This window comes from Vanrija albida (genome assembly GCF_041260175.1).
Source record: "Vanrija albida strain AlHP1 chromosome Unknown contig_3, whole genome shotgun sequence".
Taxonomy (NCBI): Eukaryota; Fungi; Basidiomycota; class Tremellomycetes; order Trichosporonales; family Trichosporonaceae; genus Vanrija; species Vanrija albida.
The window spans coordinates 3,061,173-3,080,625 of NW_027191422.1; the positions used below are offsets into that span (position 1 = coordinate 3,061,173).

At 63.0% G+C, this 19,453-nt stretch overlaps 6 protein-coding genes across 6 annotated transcripts; 5 read left to right on the forward strand and 1 right to left on the reverse strand.

Annotated features, from left to right (window-relative positions):
- Nucleotides 1-1,891: 1,891 nt before the first annotated feature.
- On the forward strand, nt 1,892-2,446 carry Q8F55_004520 (uncharacterized protein; the record flags this gene model as incomplete). The annotated part of the gene is made up of 1 exon (XM_069353033.1): nt 1,892-2,446. One exon carries the CDS (start codon nt 1,892-1,894, stop codon nt 2,444-2,446), a length of 555 nt encoding a protein of 184 aa, XP_069210451.1.
- Nucleotides 2,447-7,045: 4,599 nt separating this feature from the next.
- On the forward strand, nt 7,046-7,771 carry Q8F55_004521 (uncharacterized protein; the record flags this gene model as incomplete). Its single annotated transcript, XM_069353034.1, has 1 exon — nt 7,046-7,771. One exon carries the CDS (start codon nt 7,046-7,048, stop codon nt 7,769-7,771), a length of 726 nt encoding a protein of 241 aa, XP_069210452.1.
- A 3,186-nt stretch (nt 7,772-10,957) lies between these two features.
- On the forward strand, nt 10,958-13,279 carry Q8F55_004522 (uncharacterized protein; the record flags this gene model as incomplete). The annotated part of the gene is made up of 1 exon (XM_069353035.1): nt 10,958-13,279. The coding sequence occupies one exon, from the start codon at nt 10,958-10,960 to the stop codon at nt 13,277-13,279; it is 2,322 nt and encodes a 773-aa protein (XP_069210453.1).
- A 935-nt stretch (nt 13,280-14,214) lies between these two features.
- Nucleotides 14,215-15,306, reverse strand: Q8F55_004523 (uncharacterized protein; the record flags this gene model as incomplete). Its single annotated transcript, XM_069353036.1, has 1 exon — nt 14,215-15,306. The coding sequence occupies one exon, from the start codon at nt 15,304-15,306 to the stop codon at nt 14,215-14,217; it is 1,092 nt and encodes a 363-aa protein (XP_069210454.1).
- Nucleotides 15,307-16,355: 1,049 nt separating this feature from the next.
- On the forward strand, nt 16,356-17,260 carry Q8F55_004524 (uncharacterized protein; the record flags this gene model as incomplete). Its single annotated transcript, XM_069353037.1, has 3 exons — nt 16,356-16,602; nt 16,652-17,016; nt 17,063-17,260. The coding sequence occupies 3 exons, from the start codon at nt 16,356-16,358 to the stop codon at nt 17,258-17,260; spliced, it is 810 nt and encodes a 269-aa protein (XP_069210455.1).
- A 314-nt stretch (nt 17,261-17,574) lies between these two features.
- On the forward strand, nt 17,575-19,208 carry Q8F55_004525 (uncharacterized protein; the record flags this gene model as incomplete). Its single annotated transcript, XM_069353038.1, has 2 exons — nt 17,575-17,937; nt 17,973-19,208. 2 exons carry the CDS (start codon nt 17,575-17,577, stop codon nt 19,206-19,208), a joined length of 1,599 nt encoding a protein of 532 aa, XP_069210456.1.
- Between the last annotated feature and the right edge of the window lie 245 nt (nt 19,209-19,453).

Sequence of the window (19,453 nt, forward strand, 5' to 3'; positions counted from 1 at the left end):
GATCATGCACCGGCGCGTGGTTTAGCGGTTTCACGGTCACGGGGCCAGCAGCCGTAGTACGTGACGTGCCGCATGCTGGAATCGACAAGGCCCATGCACTCCGCCTCTGTTCCGGTCCCTCGCGTAGTTGTCGAGCGGGGAGAGAGGAACATTGGCGGCGATGCCCACGTTTATCTTGGTGTGGACGTCGGACAAACATGTTGTATCGGGCCCGGCTGGACATGCACCTGCAGTCGTGGCTACACCCACCAGAGGCAGACGCGGAGGCAAGTCTGCTGACTTGGGCGGAATCCCAGAGGAGAGGCGACGGAGGCAGTCTGCGCTCGCTCTCACACCACCCACACCCACGCCCACGCCGACGAGACACGCCGCCCCGCTGACACAGACTCATACCCACGCCGACGTGGACTCCGACCGGCGGCTACGGCTAGTGGGCGACGAGGGCGACCGGGCGTCTGAGGTCAGGCGGACGGGTCGGGAGGAACATTGGCCCCGTCCGTCTGGTACCGCCTCGGCAGCGTGATCTCGGTAGCTGTCACGCTCGCGGCCCAAATGATGTGCGCTCTCTCACGATAATGAACGCAAGAACCGGTACGGTTTCGGCTTGGCATAGGCTCAAGGAACAACGCAGACACACTGGCAGGCCCAAGCGACGCGGTCTGGTCCACCCTCATGGATGAACTAGGGCGACAGGCCTCGGGGGGGGGGGGGGGCGACAAGGTCTATCAAACTCGAGCCGTTTCCAATTCAGAGCGAGCCGGCTCCCACATCCCCACTCGCCGGCAGCATACCTGAAGGAAAAATCGCGGCCGTCTCTCACCCCCACTCGTATCGCGCAGCTAAACTTACTCCTCGTGGCAGGTGACCATGTCGCCAACGGGCATCAGCCAGGACGTGCATTGCGATCTCCTGATGATCCAGTGAAAAGTTTAACCATATCGGGGGGGCTCGAGTGGGGGAGGGCGAGTGGGTGGGTTTGGGCCATCGTCGTCGTCGGGTCGGGAGTGAAACAGCCCGGTAGCAGGTAGCAGACCCCAGGCAGACAAGCAAGCAAGCAAGCACGCATGGAGGAAGACGCACGCACACAGCCCCAGTCATCCCGACGGACGGACGCCAGCACAGCGGTTACGGCCGCTACGACTGGCAATCTATATGCAGATGCAATGGCTGGTGGTTGGTCTCTCTGTGCTAGCCGCCGGCGCCCCGCCGGCGGTCTCACCTCCCCTAGTATCAGTCGTCTGGAAAAACAGGGAGACAAGCGAGCGAGTGCATTGATGCCTTGTTTTACGGTGACTTTTGGGCCGTGCCGTAATGGTGGGGGTGGAATCCGCTGAACCCCCGGAAGTCTCTGACCGCGGCAACCACGCTACGGCATTGTCCGCAACAACCAAAACGATAGTCGTATACCATCGCGTGCTCGCTCGGTTCGAGAACTGTCCAAGCGGCTTCGGGCGGCATGCCCTCCCTCCCAATCCTGCCCTTCCCCCACCCGCCGGCTGCAGCTGCCGCAGCTGCCATGCGACCCCCGCGCTGATCATACCCATGTCGGCACGGGCATTGTGGCTGTCTCGTGGTGGTCGTCCGTCGCTCCTCCGTCGTTCCTTGGACGAGACCCGTAATCACACTGGTCATTCGTATGCTCACCCCCTCCTATCCGCCTCCTCCTCCTTAAGAGAACTCACGACACACGACTGCAATCTTTTCCATCATCCGCATTCGCAGTCTCTCTGCACCCCACCCTCACACTACGCAGACACTACTCCCAAGATACATAGTCTCTCCCTTCCTCACATCGCCAACCATGTCCACAACCTTCGCCTACCAGCCTACCCATCCCCAAGGCTTTGCCCATCACTATCACTACCCACCCCACGCCCATCACCCCGCTGCCATGCCAAGTCATCAGCCGGCATACTGTGACTCCGGCCTCGGTCAGCCAGGCCCAGTCGTCCACCACCCAATCCCCCACCACTACCAGCCCAAGAACCAGCACCAGCACGAGAGCCCATGTCCGGACCTCCTCCCACTGCAGGGCCACCCCACACCATACGCTCAGTACGCCGAGCTTCCACTAGTCGACGACTACGGCTTCTACTATGAGCCCCTCACCGTCGCCTCGTCCGCCATCCCCATCCCCCAGCCCAACAAGCAGTCATCATCACCTTGTACACTAGGCCTCAACAACTCGCTCGGCCTGTCCAACGTGCCCGCACCCACCGCCGAGTCGCCTATCACTGTCGACCTCGAGGCCTTCACCGCATACGAGGCCAACCTCCACTCGTACCACCACGACATGCTCAATGCCTGGCTCGACTGCCCCGAGACTGCGCGCGAGCACACGAGCCCTCCCCCTCCACCCACACCCACCATGGGGTACCTCGAGCTCGACGACGACGACGACGACCTCGACATTGTCTCTGGCGGAGTCCGCCTCCTCGCACTGTAGGCTCCTCGACGCTTGGCCAGTCGGTGCACAAACATCGGCCGGTCAATTCTTCATGCTTGGAGCGCCATGCCGACTCATGTCGTAACGAAACGCACGTCCAAAAGGCCTCTTCAAGCCCGCATTGCGATGTGGCCGCACTAGATCCCCTGCCAGCCCAGCAAACGTACAAGATTGCACGCACTTGCGACAACGCCGGATGGCGTTGTGCTTGCCGGTTCGGATCCAAAGCGCTCTACAAGCAGCTCAACCCCCGACCAAACCCCATCATTCCTTGCGTACGTCAGAAGTGGCCGCAGCAAGGCCAAAGCCAAAGAAGAAGCGAAGCAGATTGCATGTGGCAGCAGTGCTGTCCACCCATGGTAGCTCGTCGTCGCTGTAAGCTATAGGTGTAAAAGTAGTTTTTTTTTTGATCGAATGCACTTCGGTATCATGCTCCATCAGATCTGGCAGAGTCGCGAAGACGACCACGACATGACGTGCACGACACCCAGCCTTCTCTGCCTCGTGAGGCGCGACGAGCTGGCAACAGGCGTTCAGCTCGAGCGCTGCGGTGGTGGTTTGACAATAGAGTTTGACCATGCCGTGCACCTTGTTGTTGTCTGCGGCCCACTCTGCCGCAGTCTCCGCTGGCACCGTCTCCCGTCCAGGCTGCCCTCCGTGCCTGGACGTCATTGGAATCGGGATGGAATCGACCTTAGGGTGGTGGACAGGGCGCTGGTCAGCTGCCTCCGGTGTCGTGAATTGTTCCTCCCCGTCTACTGGCGGTTTCTGCCATGCGGTCGTCATCTGTGCGACGAGGGTCAGGTCGTTGCTGAGGGCACTAGCCGAATGCTGTCAACGTCTGTCAATGCTAGCAAACAGTCGAGCAGAGGGAACAGGCTGACGTTGCGATGGCTGGTGCCTAGCCCACGGGTCCTTAGTACGTAGAGGAGGATGCCATGTTCCAGTCTACCCCAATGACGAAGCCCCTTTACGTGAGAGCTACCAACCCGAACGGCTGCGGCGTTGCCGGGGTAGCGGGGAAAGGGCACAAGAGCCAAGCACCAGTAGACGTAGGACCTATGAAAGAGTTGCCATGGGAATCATTCTCGTGAATCCTGGCCAGGCACCGTGGCTAGAAACTGGTCGGGCGCATTATCTGCAACACGAGTTGCGTTGTACTTGCCGGGCTTTCGACTCCCCCACCTGCATCAGCCTCTGCTCCCCGCCTGTCGTCTTTTGCGGTTGCAAAACCTCGGGCCAAGTATACCGCAATGGGTAATTAGCACCCGGAAGATGGACGTCGGCCCAGTTCTCAGGATCGAAGCATGGTGCTCAAACCTTCCGTAGTGCCGCAGGCTTCGGCTAGCGATTTGGGGTGTGGCTGGCGGGGGTACAGCCGCCACACGTCCGTTCCAGCAAGGACCTCGGGCCAACAAAGCACGACGGCAGACGCCGACGTCCGAGCGGCTACTTGTGCTTCAGAGCGCCTGGAACAGGTCCGAACACAGGGGTCTTGGGTTTGGGTCAGGCAGCAGCGGCATGAGACACGCGGGAAACCCCCGTGCTGAATTCATGTGGGAAATCAAGGAGCCATGTGGGGCATCTGAAGCCGCCGTAGCACCGCCGCCCGCCCAGGCCGACCGATCGTCGCCACGCAGTAGTGTTTTATAACCACACCCTCTCGTCTGTGTTTCAGCATTGCCGTAGAGTGCACACTCGCAACACCGAAACGCGAACCCACTCTAGGCGCCCCACGATGGCTTTGCTAGTGGCGGCGCGCACCACATGGGCAACATGCGTAGGGTGTGCGGATGTAGTCTAGGACAAGCTCGTCACTGTGAATCATCCGGTACGCGGATGCATCATGTAAGGGAATGTAGATCACTGCAGAAACAACCATGCATCAGTTTATTGGGCGTTTGTGTTCAGACTGCCTTGTTGGTACTAGTCCAGGAGGCATACGACAGAGTGACCTTGTCTCACATCAGCCATCATCTGACCTGCTCAATTCCCACGGCCGGCGAGCCGGACTGAGCCGGACTCGGGTCGCCTGACCCTAGAGAGCTTGTCGAAACGGATGGTAACAGCAAGTAACAACCACTGCTTGCGACTTGTTTTCAAACGCCGTCGTACAGCCCTCTGCAGTAAGGGCAGGGGTCTTTGCCATTTCTTACTACATACCACTTCCTTCATGCCGTTTGACGTTGAGACGAATCCGCCGGCCGTTGGCATAAGCCTGCTTATTGGTTTTTGCCTGGTGTCGGAGGGTGTGAGTGCCACGGATGCAGTGGGAGGCCGAAAGCTGGTGCCGTAAAACGGCATGGGAATCGCATCGCAGGGCGGTTTGCCTGAGCATCCAAAGCTAGTTTCGGCCAGCCGCCTCGCCCCAGCCTTCTTGCAGTCTGCGGCTTACCGCCTGGGCGGGTTTGAGCCAGCGGAGAGGTACCAGGTCCTCGACCTGGCCCTTGTCCCGACATTGGAGGACGGCATCGCCGCCGCCGTCGCAAGTGCAGACGAGAGAGACGAGACTGGATGCGGCACCGGCACGACGCTGCGGGTTCCGAACCCTTCTGGACCAGGCCTCGACTCGGCCCCGTCCGACCATGTGCCCACCACCCACACAACCCACTCTGTCAACTCCCGACCGGCCCACGGGGCTTAGGGGGTAGGAGGAAGCAGTTGACGGTAGCGTCTCGAAGCCGCGCGGGCTTCGGGCCGCTCCGTCGCCCCCTAGCCTCGCCCCGTACTAGGCGAGGAATGCATTCCATCCACCATTCACCACAGGTCGCCTAAGCTGGCCGTAGTGCTGCCAATGCGCTGGTTATGCGGCTGTTAGCGTATGGTGATAATGTGCAAGCTCATTGTGAGAACTGGGGAAGGGGGAGCGAGCAGCCTAGTCTAGATCGCGGCCCATGCCGACTGCAATTCAAGCTTCAGGGAGGGTTTGTGGGTTCCCTCTGTTGGCAGCACTTGGATACCGGGAATGTTACAGAACGATAACATGAGACGCGGCAGCTTGCTCCCGCACAGTGGATCCTCACCAGGGCTTCAGAAGCCGGCAACCCTGGTCGGGGTGTCGCACGTGCTAATCGCTCGCGCTCGATGAGACGCCTTCTCTATTCTCTACTCTCCCCATCACTCTTCTAAGCGAACGTATTGTCGAGGCCCGAAGGTCGCACGTTGTGCAGTTGTGACTGCCGCCAAACCCACGAACAACGTCCCCCACGAACAGTACCCTCCCCTTCGCGTTCACCCGATGGGCACCGTCGCTCCCGAGGCGGACATGACGGCTACCATTACCAACTGATAGCATTACCAACTGTGTGCAACAGCCGACCTCGTCAAAGTACTGGACAGATGCACCTGGACTCGTGACAAACGTGTAGACAACCAGACTGACATGTTGGGGAGACTGTCCACGTCGTCCCCACCGAACCTTCGTCACTTGGCACAGCACAGGCTGGTCCCGCAGGCAGGCTGGTCCCGCTGGTCTGGTCTGTCACCGGATCCGATGACTTGACCCAGCTCTAGCAAGTCGCCCTGGAATCTCTCGTGGGATGACGGGGGCCTCTGGTTGACTGCCCAGAGTGGCGAATCCAGTGGCCCACTCTGCCGATCCTAACTTTTGGGTTGCGCTCCTGGTTTTCGAGTTTCCAAATCCTCTTTCGACGACGCACTATACTCCGCTGATACCAGCGTCAGCATTACAGCCGGGGTGCTGTCAAAAGAACAGTACGCAAGCCCCCTGGTCTTTGTTCGAGACACCAGCCTGGACACAAGCCTCGGACGGTGCCTGCGTGGCAGCCGTGCGCAAGTCGAGAGCGTCAGCTCGAGGTGTCGTCATCTCAAACGCAAGCCACCCTCCAGACCCTTCGACCCATCGGGGCACCGGCCCAGCCATGGAGAGCCTGGAGACTGGCCTGCTGGTTGGCTGGCTGCGGATCATCCCCAGACCGCCCGGACCGATACGGCAACCTTACATGACCAGACTGACCGATACGCAACGGGGCTGGCTGCCATTATTCACCGATGTATGACGCGCTCTCGTGGTTAGTATGACACGAATAGGACTTCGTCGCCCGATACCTCATCCCCGATTCATACTAGCACTTCGAGACACGTCTCGACTTGGTGTCGCGCATCGAACTGGACCACCGCTCGTCGTCATATCGCCCCCAATTCCAGCTCATCTCAAACTCAGGCTCGGCTATCTCAAACACCACCCTAACATGACCAAACACCCAACTCGTGACTCTGTGTGGCAGCCAGAGCCTGGTCAATCAACGACCTATCCCCGCGGGTGCAGCCCCAATGGACATCGCCTGGATGGGCCGCCGCCCGCCAGACCCGTCCAATCGGTGGTCGAAGGGTCAAGATCGGACCTATCCATTTGGTCCGACCCGCCGGGGGCGGCGCAAGACCCAGGCCATTCCGCCGCACAAGACTCACTCGGACACAAGGAGGAAAAACGCGAGTGACCGAAGACACCAGTTTGTTATAAAGAGCCGATGGGCGACTTGTCTCTTCCATCATCAGCCCTCGCGACCTCCGCACGCACAAACACTACCCCTGAACTACTATCCACCGAACCACGACCACCAACCCACTCTACCCGGCATGCGCGACTACGGACTCGCAATTGACATCCCCCACTCGAACCTCCACCGCTACGAGGACGGTTCGAGCCATCGTGGCTCCCTATCCTCCACTTGCTCGCGCACGTCGTCGAGCTACTCGCCAACGTCGTCGAGCAGCGGACTTTCGCGCCGCTCCTCCACCGCCACGTCGGTGCTCGACCCCAACTGGCGCTTCCTTCACCCCCAGTCGGACCCCGCCGCCTTTGCCGCCTACTCTGCATACGAGGACCGTCTCGCCTCATGGCACTACCGCAAGCTCTGCCAGGTCATGGACGTGCACGATGCCGCCATTCCCAGGACCGACCCCTATGCCGTTGAGGAGTACTACAGCATGCACCCCGCCCCCGAGACCCCCAATGTTACCCCACCCTCCCGCAACGCTCTCCTTCCTTCCACTTCCCGCGGACGTACCCACGCACGCAACGTCGCATACTCGAGCCGCGACGACCGCCAGAGCTTTACCCGCCATCCTGCTCGTCCCGCCCGCGGCTCCGATGTCGTTGACATCGGCCTCTCTCGCCCAGCTGTCATGGCAGCTGTTAGGGCCAGCGGAAGCGCTATCGCCGACGATGAGGACCACGACAACGACGGTCTTGGTACTCGCGTTATGAGCGTCGGATCTTGGCTCCACAGCCTCTTTGGCAGCAAGCCCAAGAAGGCTTCTCTCGACAAGCGTAGCAGGCGGCGCGCCGCCCGCTACACGTAAACGGCAAACTCGGCATCAGAAGTAGACACCACCTTTCGGGCACACCATGGCAGCATTTTAATGGATAGACACGAGGCTTCCAGTGCCTCTGGCATGGACGGTTTCATGCGATCGTTGTAGAGGAAAGCTTTGTAGACCACCTTGTACATACCAGGCGCAGTTAAGGCCAGAAGAGAATCAATGGTTATGCATTAGAGTTCTGTCACCTCGGCCGTAGAACGGACAACTAACAGACACAACACACGGGATACGGGAATAGCGCCCCCGCCGGCGATAAGCACCACCATGCCATGCACTGAGCGGGGTACGGGGTGAAGCAGCACCATGTCATGCACTGAGCGGGGTACGAGGTGAAGCACTGGGGGACGCAACGAGTCTCCCGGTCGTCTGCCTCGTCTTCTCAACTGGTCTCTCGCGCAACTCCGCGTTCATGACGATGCAATGGCTGACGGAACAAGCTGCTCCACATGGCGATGCATCGTGAATCACATGGTGATGCACAACGCTGCACACTACGACTCGCTAAAAACGTAGCGAACAGACCACGACGTGACACAACAAAGCCACTGTCCGACGTCGGCTGTTGACGCCGCCACTGATGTCACAAGCTGGCGCACGACACGGTCGACGACTACTGCCAACTGCCGTGAGCGGCCCAACTGCGGTGACCAGTTCGCCACGCCTGCGCATGCACAACAAAAACTGACCGACCAGCTGCATGCACCACCCACTTTACTACCGTCTCGCAACATCATCCTCTGCACATCACTCGCTTTGTGCCTCCCCGTTAACGTCCACAGTTGCAATGAGTGGAATGCCATTGGCCGTACCGGGGTACGTCTGCCGAACGGCATGGTTAAGACCAGCCCACCTCGCCACCGCCCACTGCCCACCGCGCCAGACTAGCGCAGTCTCCGGATCAGGAGGCGGTTCATGCATACTCTTGCCAACGGGGCCGTTATCCGGGCCGGCCAACCTGGGCCCCGGGGCGACGCTGCTCGATATCCGTATCCTGTGGGGAATACCACACTAGCTAGCGAGCAGATGATCTGCTCACACGCTAGTCCTCCCTAGGAATGTCGGCGGGCCATTGGATCACGGTTGGAACCATTCCAGGAATTTGCTGATACGCTCTCACGCGTCAGCGGCAACCGAGGAACGCCCAAATGGGGATGCCGAGACGACCCAGTCAAGCGGCCCACACACGTTTCTTCAAACGAGGCCTCAGATCTGGGTATGGAGACAAGCGAGGTGTCACATGGAGGGGACCCGGCGTTCGATGAGGGGGTGGCGGCGCCGGTATGGCATTGACCGGGTGGGATGCTCTGACGTGGTCCGGTCCGATGGGAGTTGATACCTGAGGAATGTTGTTCCTCTCGGTACAGGGGCAGTTGACCTCGAGAGATGCGAGGGTCACTGGGACAACAGCTGGGCGCACAAAGGCCGGTGGCTTCCGTCGGACAGATACGTCCACAGTGAGTGAGGACAAGACGGGTGGCGAGGGGGGCATTGTCATGACATCGAGTTGACCATACTTGCCCGCCATGGCGAGTAACTATGGCGACAGAGCCGTGTCTGCGCGTTGAGGTGTCGCGAAGGAATTGGACTGGCTGTGGTGACAGTGGCGGTTCTGTACATGCGGTAGTCAGGATCTGGTACTGAATGCCGCCTTTGGCCCACCACGTCGATAGGCACGCAGCGATCGTCGTTTATCACCCGTCACCGCCACCAACACCGAGGCCGCCTCACTGCCCCACTCCCCCACTGTCCGCTGCCCACTCGGGACCCCCCGAGCGACCCTACTCTCTACTGCCCACTACCTGTTGCCCACCGGTGAAAGCAAGCTCCAAGGAAGTCGCAAGTGTCCATCCCCTGTCGCGGAAATCGCCTCTCTCCTGGACATCAGTACCTGAATTTCAAGCACCTCCATTGTGCGCCACTGATCAACACCTAACCCAAAGATACCCTGCTGGGAACTCTGAGGTACCTGACGGTCGACGAGGTGACGCCCGACAATATTGTCGTGACGCCCGACAATATTGTCCGATTTAATATCCGCTCTCCGTCGATAACTGGGTCGACGCTCCGTCAGTCCCGACCCGAATCCTTCGGAGAGCAGCACAGCGCGGTTCACGGGCCCGAAGCGATTAGGCGGGTCAAGGCCGCGAACATCCACTCAGTCCAATTCTCGTCGCCAGGACCAACACCAGGACCCCAGGACGTTGGGAGATGGTGCGGCTTGGACGGACGGGGGTCCACGTCGCCCGCCCGTCCTTTGTTCTACGCGAGGGCGCCCTAGTGACTTCTTGGGTAGCCGCGGTAGAACTCGTCCCAGAGACCTGGGCCACCGGCGACTACGGCGACTTTTGACAGAGGGATGGGATGTGAGGCCTGGACAATGAGGGACAGAGGAATGCTGAAGCTCTGATTGTCGTCTTCGGCGAGGGAATGCTCGCGAATGGCTGTTGGATCGTCGAGTGATCGTCGAGGTCCCATACCGACGACCGAAGGAGCTCGGCGTTGGTATGTCTATCTGTTGCACGACGCGGTGACACTTGGAATCGCGTTCTAGTAAGTGATATTGCACTCTGCACTCTTGCCCACAGGGTCTCAAGACACGAGTCGGCAGAGACAACATCCAGCACGCGCGGTCTTGATGTTGCAATTGTCTCCTTGATGTTGCCGACCTCGACAAGTCGTCGGGTCGCAAGGCACAAGAGGAGAGACAGTCACGTGACCATCCGGCCATCTCCGATCTTCCCTTCCGCAGCCAGTCCTCGGCGGTCGAGGCGCCGAGGCCGACGCCGAGGCCGAGGCCGGCGACGGGATCACCATGCGGCGGTGCAGCGACCGAGCGAGCGTCGGGTCTGATTCGGCTCGTCTGACCCGCAGCACAAGTTGCCCGACGTCGCCGGACAAATCAGGGTGGCTAGCCTGGACACGGGACGGCCGGCCCGACCTATCGCACCGCGTGGGACTTATTTTGTCTTCGTCCTCTCTCCCTCGCCAAACACCAACCAAGGATGAACAACAACGCCGAGGGGAGCTAAGTATAGCGCGTCTGCACGTCCCGTTGCTTACCGCTCGGCACTGCAACTGCAACTGAAAGCAAACGCCGGCCGCGCTGCTGATGCCATCATGTCTTACGTCGAGCTCGTTCTATCGTCATCCTCACAACTACTCATCATGTCGTACCCCCCTCAGCAGGGAGACTACCACCCCCAAGGGGGCCACCCACCAGCAGGCAGCTACTCTCACCTCCCGCCTCCGCCGCCGGGCGCGTACGCGCACCTCCCACCGCCGCCGCCGCCGCCGCCGCAGCAGCAGTGGAGCGGGTACGCGCCCCCTCCTCCGCCGAACACACACGCGGTCCCAACGGCCTTCGTCGAGCCGCCTCGCCTCCCGCCAGTGTACGGCGCGCCCCCACCCCCGGAGGACATGTACGCCGCGGCCATGGCCGCGAGTGCGAGCCCCCCACACGTCCCGGGCGTGCCGTACCGACACGGGGAGCTGCGAGGTCCTCCCCCAGCGTCAGCCCCCGAGCCGCCGCGAACCGGTGCGGCGCGGCCCCCACCACCGGTCCCGACTGGCCGACCGGTGGTCTATGCCCCGCCCTCGTCTGCCGCGCGCTCGCCACCGCCCTTGCCGCCTGTGCCGCCCCCGACCCCGCGCAGCGTCACCTCGCCGAGCCCCGCGTCTCCACCTCAGACCGCCGGCACCTCGCCGGCGGTCAACACCATCACGTCCCAGCTCGGCGGGGTACGACTTGGGTCCAGCCACCCGCCGCTCGACGTCGAAGACCCCCTCAAGCCCCTCCCCCGCCTTCGCGAGTCCGGCCCGCCCGCCGAGGTCCTCTTCGACTGCCCGCAGCAACGCACCGTGGACTACCCGACCTGGTGGTACCACCTCACCTCGGCATCGAGCGCGACGCTGATGTGCACCTACTGCCATGAGCAGCAAGTCGCCCGCTCCCCGTTGGTCACCGCGTTCCAGAAGGTGCACCGTCCCTCCGGGGCCTGCGTGTTCCATAGCACGCGCGTGGCTAAAGTCCTGCTGCCGACTGCACGGACGAACGGCGACCCCACGCCGCTCACCGAGTTCTTCACCAAACGCAACAAGGTGCCCAACTGCGGGGAGGCCCAGACACGCTGGTACACGCCCTCCGGGAGCGGCGACCTGTTTGCCTGCGAGGCTTGCTTCGAGGACACGGTCGCGGCGTCGCCGTGGCGCGCAATGTTCTCTCTCGCCTCCCCGCCCAGCTCGCCACCAACATGCGCATTTTCCTCCCTGTTCGCCGAGCGGTCGTACCTCAAGCTTCAGCGCGTCCCCCGCGGCTGGGAGCAGTGGCTGCAAGGCGCGCGCACCCGCGCCCAGTTGCCCCCGTGCGACGGCAAGGGCGTGCAGTACACCGCGCGCAAGTGGTACACCACCCGCCAGCCGATCCACGGCTGGGTTGCATGCGAGACGTGCTGGCATGACTTCGTGGCCTACTCGCGCTTCCACGGCGAGTTTGTGCCCAACTCGGCCAACAACGGCGCGCCCGGCGAGTGGGTGTGCGACATGAGCGCGATCCAGCTCAAGATGGCCTACTCCACAGTGTACCACCACTCGGACTTTTCAGTGTGGTGGTCGGCCGCGAGCAACATCCTCGCCATCGACCAAGCCGCCGCGAACGGGAGCAAGACGCCGTGGTTCGGGCTGAGGACGGGCTCTGATTTTGCCTGCTGCGCCAGGTGCCACGCGGGCATCATGTCGCCTCTTGGCCTCACCCCGTTCCTCGTGCAGCGGCAGGTTCCCGACGGTGCCACACCGATGTGCGACATGTGCGTGGGGCCGCGGTTCGCCATCATGTCCCCTCGCCTCCTTGAAGCGCTGGAGACCGGCGTCTGGGCTGCCTTCGCTGGCCCGGCGGCGCACTACGCGACCGTCCCATTGTGCCCTCGGCGCTCCGCGCTCGAAAACGCAGAGTGGTGGGGCTTCCCAGAACACGACCTCGCCGTGTGCTCCGACTGCTGGATGAGTTTCGGGGTGCACACCCCCCTCGCCGCGCGTGTGACGGCCAAGGGCGTGCGGCGGTACGGCGCGACCATCTGCAGCCTGTACTCCCCGCGCATGCGGCAGAAGTGGCTCGAGGCCGGGACATCGACTGCACCCAACGCGCTCGCCGAGCTGCTCGCGTTCGCCAAGGCGCGCGCCGCAATCTGGGCCCGCACCATGCCCCGCTGGGATGCGCTCCTCGCCCTCCAAAAGCAAAAGGTCGCGCAGGCGGCCCAGAGCGCCACCCTCGCCGTGCTCTACAACGGCATGAACAATGTCGTGTCGGCCTCGAGCGCCTACGGCACAGGGTACCTCCACGGCGGGGGCAGCCTCGGCTGGCACGACACGGTCATGGGTGCCCAGGCGCAGGGGTTCAACCAGGACATGGACGCGCAGAACGCCGCCGTCGCGGCGCCGGGGACGTGGGGCGAGATGGCGCAGCTGGAGATGCAGTGGACCAAGGTCGAGTAGAGGGGAAACTTGAACCTGTCGGCGGTATCAGCGTCGTGGGGGTTGTTGAAGAAGACAATAGGTGGCAAACGCAGCCATCATCATGCATCTTTGTGCGTCAGAGCCACCCGGTGAGCTGCACCGCCCGTCCACCCACACAATCTCGCGCCACCGCCGTCCTCGTGTCACAACAAGGCGTGTGCACAGGCACAGTGCGTGCACCCCCGCTCGAGTCAATCTAACCGGATCCTAACGAGACAAGACGGCCAGCGGCGAGAGCGTGCGCTGCCGACAGCGACGACGGGCGGCGCTCAAAACCCGCCGTCGACTGTATCTCCTTTCTCCTTTCTCCATCCCACGACAACAAGCAAAAGCGCTCTCCCCTCACTCAACCTCACCCCTCCAAGCACCACCACCACACCAACCAACATCAACAATGGCCCCCAAGAAGCCTACTCAGCAGCCCAAGACCGACCCCAAGGGCGGCAAGTGAGTCGAGCCTCCGTTGCCTGAGGCCGCCGCTGACAGCGCGAAGGAAGGACACCAAGGACACCAAGGTATGTTGGCCACCCCGTCTTCCTCGCCGCTCACGTCCCAGGGCAAGCCCGCCGCTGGCGGCAACAAGCCCGCTGGTGGTGCCAAGAAGCCCGCCGGCGGCGGCAAGAAGTGACGGACCCCCGCCTTCGCCGCCCGCACCCGACCCAAGTTTAGCATTTCCGTCATCGTATGCAGCAGTAGTTGAGTAGCAATGCTCGAGCCGGTGGTCAGTGGGTGGTGGTCAGTATGTGCGACTACTGGCGGCGGCGCACGGCACATCCGGGATTGGTAAACTGCGTCATTTGGCCGTGTCCTCGTGCACAAGCACACACGCGCACACACTCTATCCATCGATCGGGCGCCGTCCTCAGTTGACCGCGAGTCTCACCCGGTGACACATGCCTGCGAGGTTGCGCCACTCATGCCCGCGGGTTGACGAGGATCTTGACGGCCGTCTCGTTCTTGTTGATGAGCGTGTCAAAGCCCTCGCTGATGAGCCCGTCGAGGCCAATGACCCCGGTAATGAACGGCTTGAGGTCGATCTTGCCCTCCTGCACGAGCTTGATGGTCTCGGGATGCGAGTTGACGTAGGCTATCGTGCCGCGGAGGTCGATCTCCTTGAGCACGAGCTTCTGCATGTCGAGCGCCGCCTTCTTGCCCCAGATGCTCTCGACGACGAGCACGCCAGTCGGCTTGAGCGCGTCGACGAGCGTGTCGAACGCCGGCTGGACAGACGTGCACTCGAAGCCGAGGTCGGCGCCCTTGCCACCCGTAAGGGCCTTGACCTTCCCCACGACGTCGTCCGTGCGCGGGTCGAACACGTGCGCCGCGACGCCCGTCTCGAGCGCCTTCTGCCTGCGCAGCGCCGACGGCTCGGAGATGGCGACGGCGATGCCCTGCGCCTTGAGCACGGCGGCGGTGAGCAGGCCGATCGGCCCGGCGCCAGTGATGAGCGCAAAGTCGCCCTCCTTGCCGCTCGAGCGCTTGAACGCGTGGTACGCGACCGACAGGGGCTCGATAAGCGCCGCCTGGTCGAGGGGCACGTTGTCGCCGATGGCGTGCACCCAGCGGCGCTGGACCGTGATCTTCTCCGCGAGGCCTCCGCCACGGCCAGAGAGCCCGATGAAGCCCATGTCTTTGGACAGGTGGTAGTCGGTGCTCGCGGCCGACGTGTCAACATCCTCGTGGAGGATGTACGGCTCGACGACGACTTTGTCGCCGACCTTGAGGTCGGTCACGCCCTCGCCGAGCGCGTAGACTGTCCCGCTCATCTCATGGCCGAGGGTCACAGGCGCCGTCTCGCCCGAGATGGCGTGTGCGTGCGTGGCGGACGGGCAGAAGATCGGGCCGTCGAGGTACTCATGCAGGTCGGTGCCGCAGATGCCGCAGAACGCGACCTCGATGCCGACCGTACCAGGCAGGACGGGGGGTACGGGGATGTTCTCGACGCGGATGTCGCCGCGGTCGTAGTACCGCGCGGCCTTCATCGTCGTGCTGCTGCTGTTGGTCATGGTTGGAGGCGGTGTGGGGCGTGATGGGAAGCCGTGGTAGCGATGCCGCTCTAGTAGGCTGTCGGTCGCGGCGGGCGGGGGGCACCGGCCACACAGAGCTGGTGGGGACGAGTGCAAGGCACGAGTTGCGCGTCGGAGCGTGAGGCGGGAGACGAGGCTGCGAGCAACCGCCGAGGTGGGGTTCATGAGAGTGGGGGGGATGACGATCGCCTCGAGGCTCGCCGGGTATAGAAAAGGGCGTGTGGGCCGGGCAGTGTCGGGCGTCGCGAGGTCGCCATTCTGCTCTCGGTCAATTCGGGCGTCCGTGCCCGCTGCCGACTGCCGCACCGTGGCCCGCTGCGGCGATGGAGAGGTTGGTTTGTTGGCGGAAGGAGAGGGAGAGACTGGGTCGGAACAGAGAGAGGTGGCGTCCTTGTCGGGCCGAGATTGTCCGGCGGCCTAGGAACGGCCGCCGGCGGTAACAGCTGCCATTATTGGTGGGGCCCAGGTCAGCTGATGGACGGTGAGCACAGTTGTGGGGTCGGTGGTCAGCTGGCATCGAGTGGAGCATGATGATCAGTAGGTGACGAGGATGGAGGAAGTGCAAGCTTCGAGATCGGTGTTGACCAAATTAGTCTGCATTGGGCGCGCTTGGTTGCTTTGATCCTCGTTTGACCCCCTCACCGCTGTGGCGACAATCGCGGTCCCAATCGACACCTCGGTTCTCGGCACAAGCCTCGTCGACCGTGCATCGTCGCCTTGTCGCTTGCGCCTCCCACTGTGACTCCTACCCAACTGTCCTCACTGGCCCCCACTGACATGACGACGAGGCGCGCGATTAATCACGCACACTGAGCTGTGAATAGCACTGGGCGCCGCGCTCGGTGCTCGTCGAGCTCACCGCCTCTGGGTGCGACGACGACGATCGCACCTCGGCAGCAGCAATGCGCTCGCTCCCAATGCACTGACCACCTCACCCTCCCCCCACTCCACGTCGATGGAAGCATGCCCATATAAGCCACCTCACAGTCCCGTCTTCCTTCTCACCAACCTCCATCACATCAATCACAATGGGTTTCTTCGGCGACATCATCGAGGACCAGTACGAGCGCCACGAGGAGCGTCACGAGGAGCGCCACGAACGCCATGAGCACCGTCACGAGGAGAGTGTCGACTTTGGCGACGCCCTCCTCGTTGCCGGTGGCGCTGCCGTCGTTGGCGGCGGTGCCGCTTACGCCGTGAGCAAGCTCGGCAACAACCAGCAGCAGCAGTACGGCTACGCCCAGGGGCCTGGTGGCGCGTACGGCCCTCCCCAGCGTGAGTGATCCTGCCTGCCTTGCCCCTGCTGTTAGCTGAGACGACACAGAGCAGAACCAGGGCTGGTCCACCGGCGCGAAGGTTGCCGCTGGCGCCGCCGCGGGTGCCGGCGCCGCCGCTCTCGGCCTCGGTGCCTACTCTGCCTACCAGCACCACGAGGAGCACCAGGAGGAGCGCTGGAAAGCCGAGCAGCGTCGCGAGGATGAGATCCGCTTCTCCCAGCAGCAGCAGCAGCAGCAGCAGTACAGCAGCGGCGGCTACGGCGGTGGCAACAGCTACAGCGGTGCCGGCGCCTACAGCGGTGCCAGTGCCAGCGCCTACGCCAGCGCCTCAGCCAGTGCCTACGCCGGTGGTGGCGGCGGCGGCGGCGGCGGAGGCTGCAGCGGTGGTGGTGGCCGTCGCCACGGTGGCGGAGTAAGTGGCGAGCAAGGTCAGAAACTTGTTAGCTGACCCACAACAGCCTGACGAGCGTGGCAACTACCCCAATGCCAAGGGCCTCTACCCCGACGAGCATGGCCGTTACCCCAACGAGCGCGGCCAGTACCCCGACGAGAACGGCCGTTACCCCAACGAGAACGGCCTCTACCCCGACGAGAACGGCCGCTACCCCAACCAGTACGGCCAGTACCCCGACCGCTACGGAAACTACCCTGGATAGAGCGCAGGAAGTAGGAGCGATGAGGATCCCCGTCCGTTGATAAGCGGAAGGGGTGACTTTCCTGCTTCGTTTTCCGCTTGGCGACCCAGGTTGCTGAGCACTGCGTGCGTGTGACCATAGTTGTCTCCGTACACGACGAGATGAAGCGGTTTGAGCTTATTTGGGCCAAAGAGGTTGGGGGATTGGGCAAGGTTGAAGTCGCGTTGCCACTTCCCCCACAACTCAGCTTCCATCAACAACAACCCACGCCGCTGACGTCGTCGCCGGATCGCCGCCGTGTTTGCATCACTCAATCCATCCCCGAGCCGACAACAATGTCCATCCCGCCAGTGCGCCCACCGCCCATCGCACCCACACAACCAGATGCGTACGGATCACGCGGCATCCGCGCCGCCGACGGGCGCACCCTGCGCTTCAGCGAGCCGCCCCCAGTCATCTGGCACAAGTGTCGCCTTGAGCCTGCGCATCTCTCGGCGCTCCAAGCCCAGCTCTCAAAGCACCACGACCACCTGTTCCCCCACCCCGTGAATGGCGACCAGCCAAACATTGCCCGGTTCACGCCCGACCTCGTCGCGCTCCCGGGGTTCGACCGCTTCGCCGAGCACTACCTCGCCATGGTCATGGTGACCGTGGGCACATGGCAGCCGACCGACCTCGTACCCAAGGAGCAGCGCAAGGTGCGTGCGTCCCAGTGTGGCGGGGCTGACCGCAGGCCGACGAGACGCTCAGCAGCAAGTTTGGCCGGCTGACAGCGACGTCTGACCTCCCCCCACACCGGTGGATCACGGGCCTCACAGCGGCGTTCCTCACCATGCACGTGTGGAACGCGACGCACGCCATGCACGCCCTCTTCACGTCGTACCCCGGGCTGATTGCCGCCGAGGTGCGCACAGCCTCGCTCGGGCTCTTCCTCGGCCCCGACCGCATCCAGTGGCTCCTCCGCCTCCTCCTCGGCAGGCTGCACCACCGGCGCGCGTACACGATCGACGACGAGAGCCTGCAGGCGTGCGGCGACCTGCTCGTCGCCTACCTCACCCGCGAGGACCACGCGCCACACGCACCGCAGGCGCCGATGCTCGCGTACCGCATCCGCGAGCTGTTCACCTTCGTGCCCAAGGTCCTCACGTGGGACTTGCAGTTGCACGCCGTGCGCGTCGGCTTGATCTACGGCGCGCTGGCTATCTCAGTCCGGCTGGAGCAGGACGCCGTACAGCGGGAGAATGCGCTGATTCGCGCTGGCTTCGGCGCCATCACGGCTATCATGGGCGCGGCGTGGTCCGCCAACCCGTTCGCTGTGCTGCGTCCTGCCGGAGCTGCATCAGCCGCTACCGTGTCGCTGGCGTACGACGCGGTCAACACGCTGCTCACCGCCGAGGAGCAGCGCCTCGCGCAGGTCGTCGCGACCGTGGTGCACAAGTTCAACGTGCAGGTCCTCCGTGGGGCGCAGCAGGGGGTCGTTCCCTGCTACAATCCCCAGTGGCTGGCAGTCATGCGCGACCACTGCCACGACTGCGATAATCACTCTGGGGACTGGGAGAAATTCGCCGCTGGCCCCGTGGGCGCCGACGAGTGGGCCGCAGCTCTTGACGAGTTCCAGGCGACGGCGGCGACCGTCCTCCAGATGGTCGTGTTCCAGTCCGGTGTGCCGGTCAAAGTGGACGTGCGGCCCGTGAGGGTGGATCCGTTGGGAGGTACCGGAGTGCCACAGCCGCCTCCGAACCAGCGGGTGGAACTGTCAGTTCCGGAGACTGACGGATCGGCCCTCGCGCCCAGCCACCTCCCGACAACCCAAGATGTCCCCCGACCCTCGTCGGCAGCCCAGCCATCACAAGTCTTCACTCAGCCACCCGGCCGTATCCCACAGATCTCCACGGTGTCCTTGTCCGCTGCAATCAGCAGCGTGACCGTCACCAACGGGTTCGTCGACGTGGGAGACGACGGGGTGTAACGTGTGGTGGGGGCGTGCTGGGGAGATGTCTCCGCGGGGGGTGGTGGTGACAGCCAACCCCTTCAGCTGCCGCAAGTCGCGGACTGCTGCAAGTCGTTGTCGGAGCCCGCCAATCGCTCTGGTCGCTCGCTTAGCGCTCGCGAGGCGGTCCCCAGGTCCCCCGAAGCCCGTACCCCAGCGGCCTCGGCGCACCGATATCCCGCGATACCGCATTGCCGAATCCTCGTGACACTTGGCATGCCGTT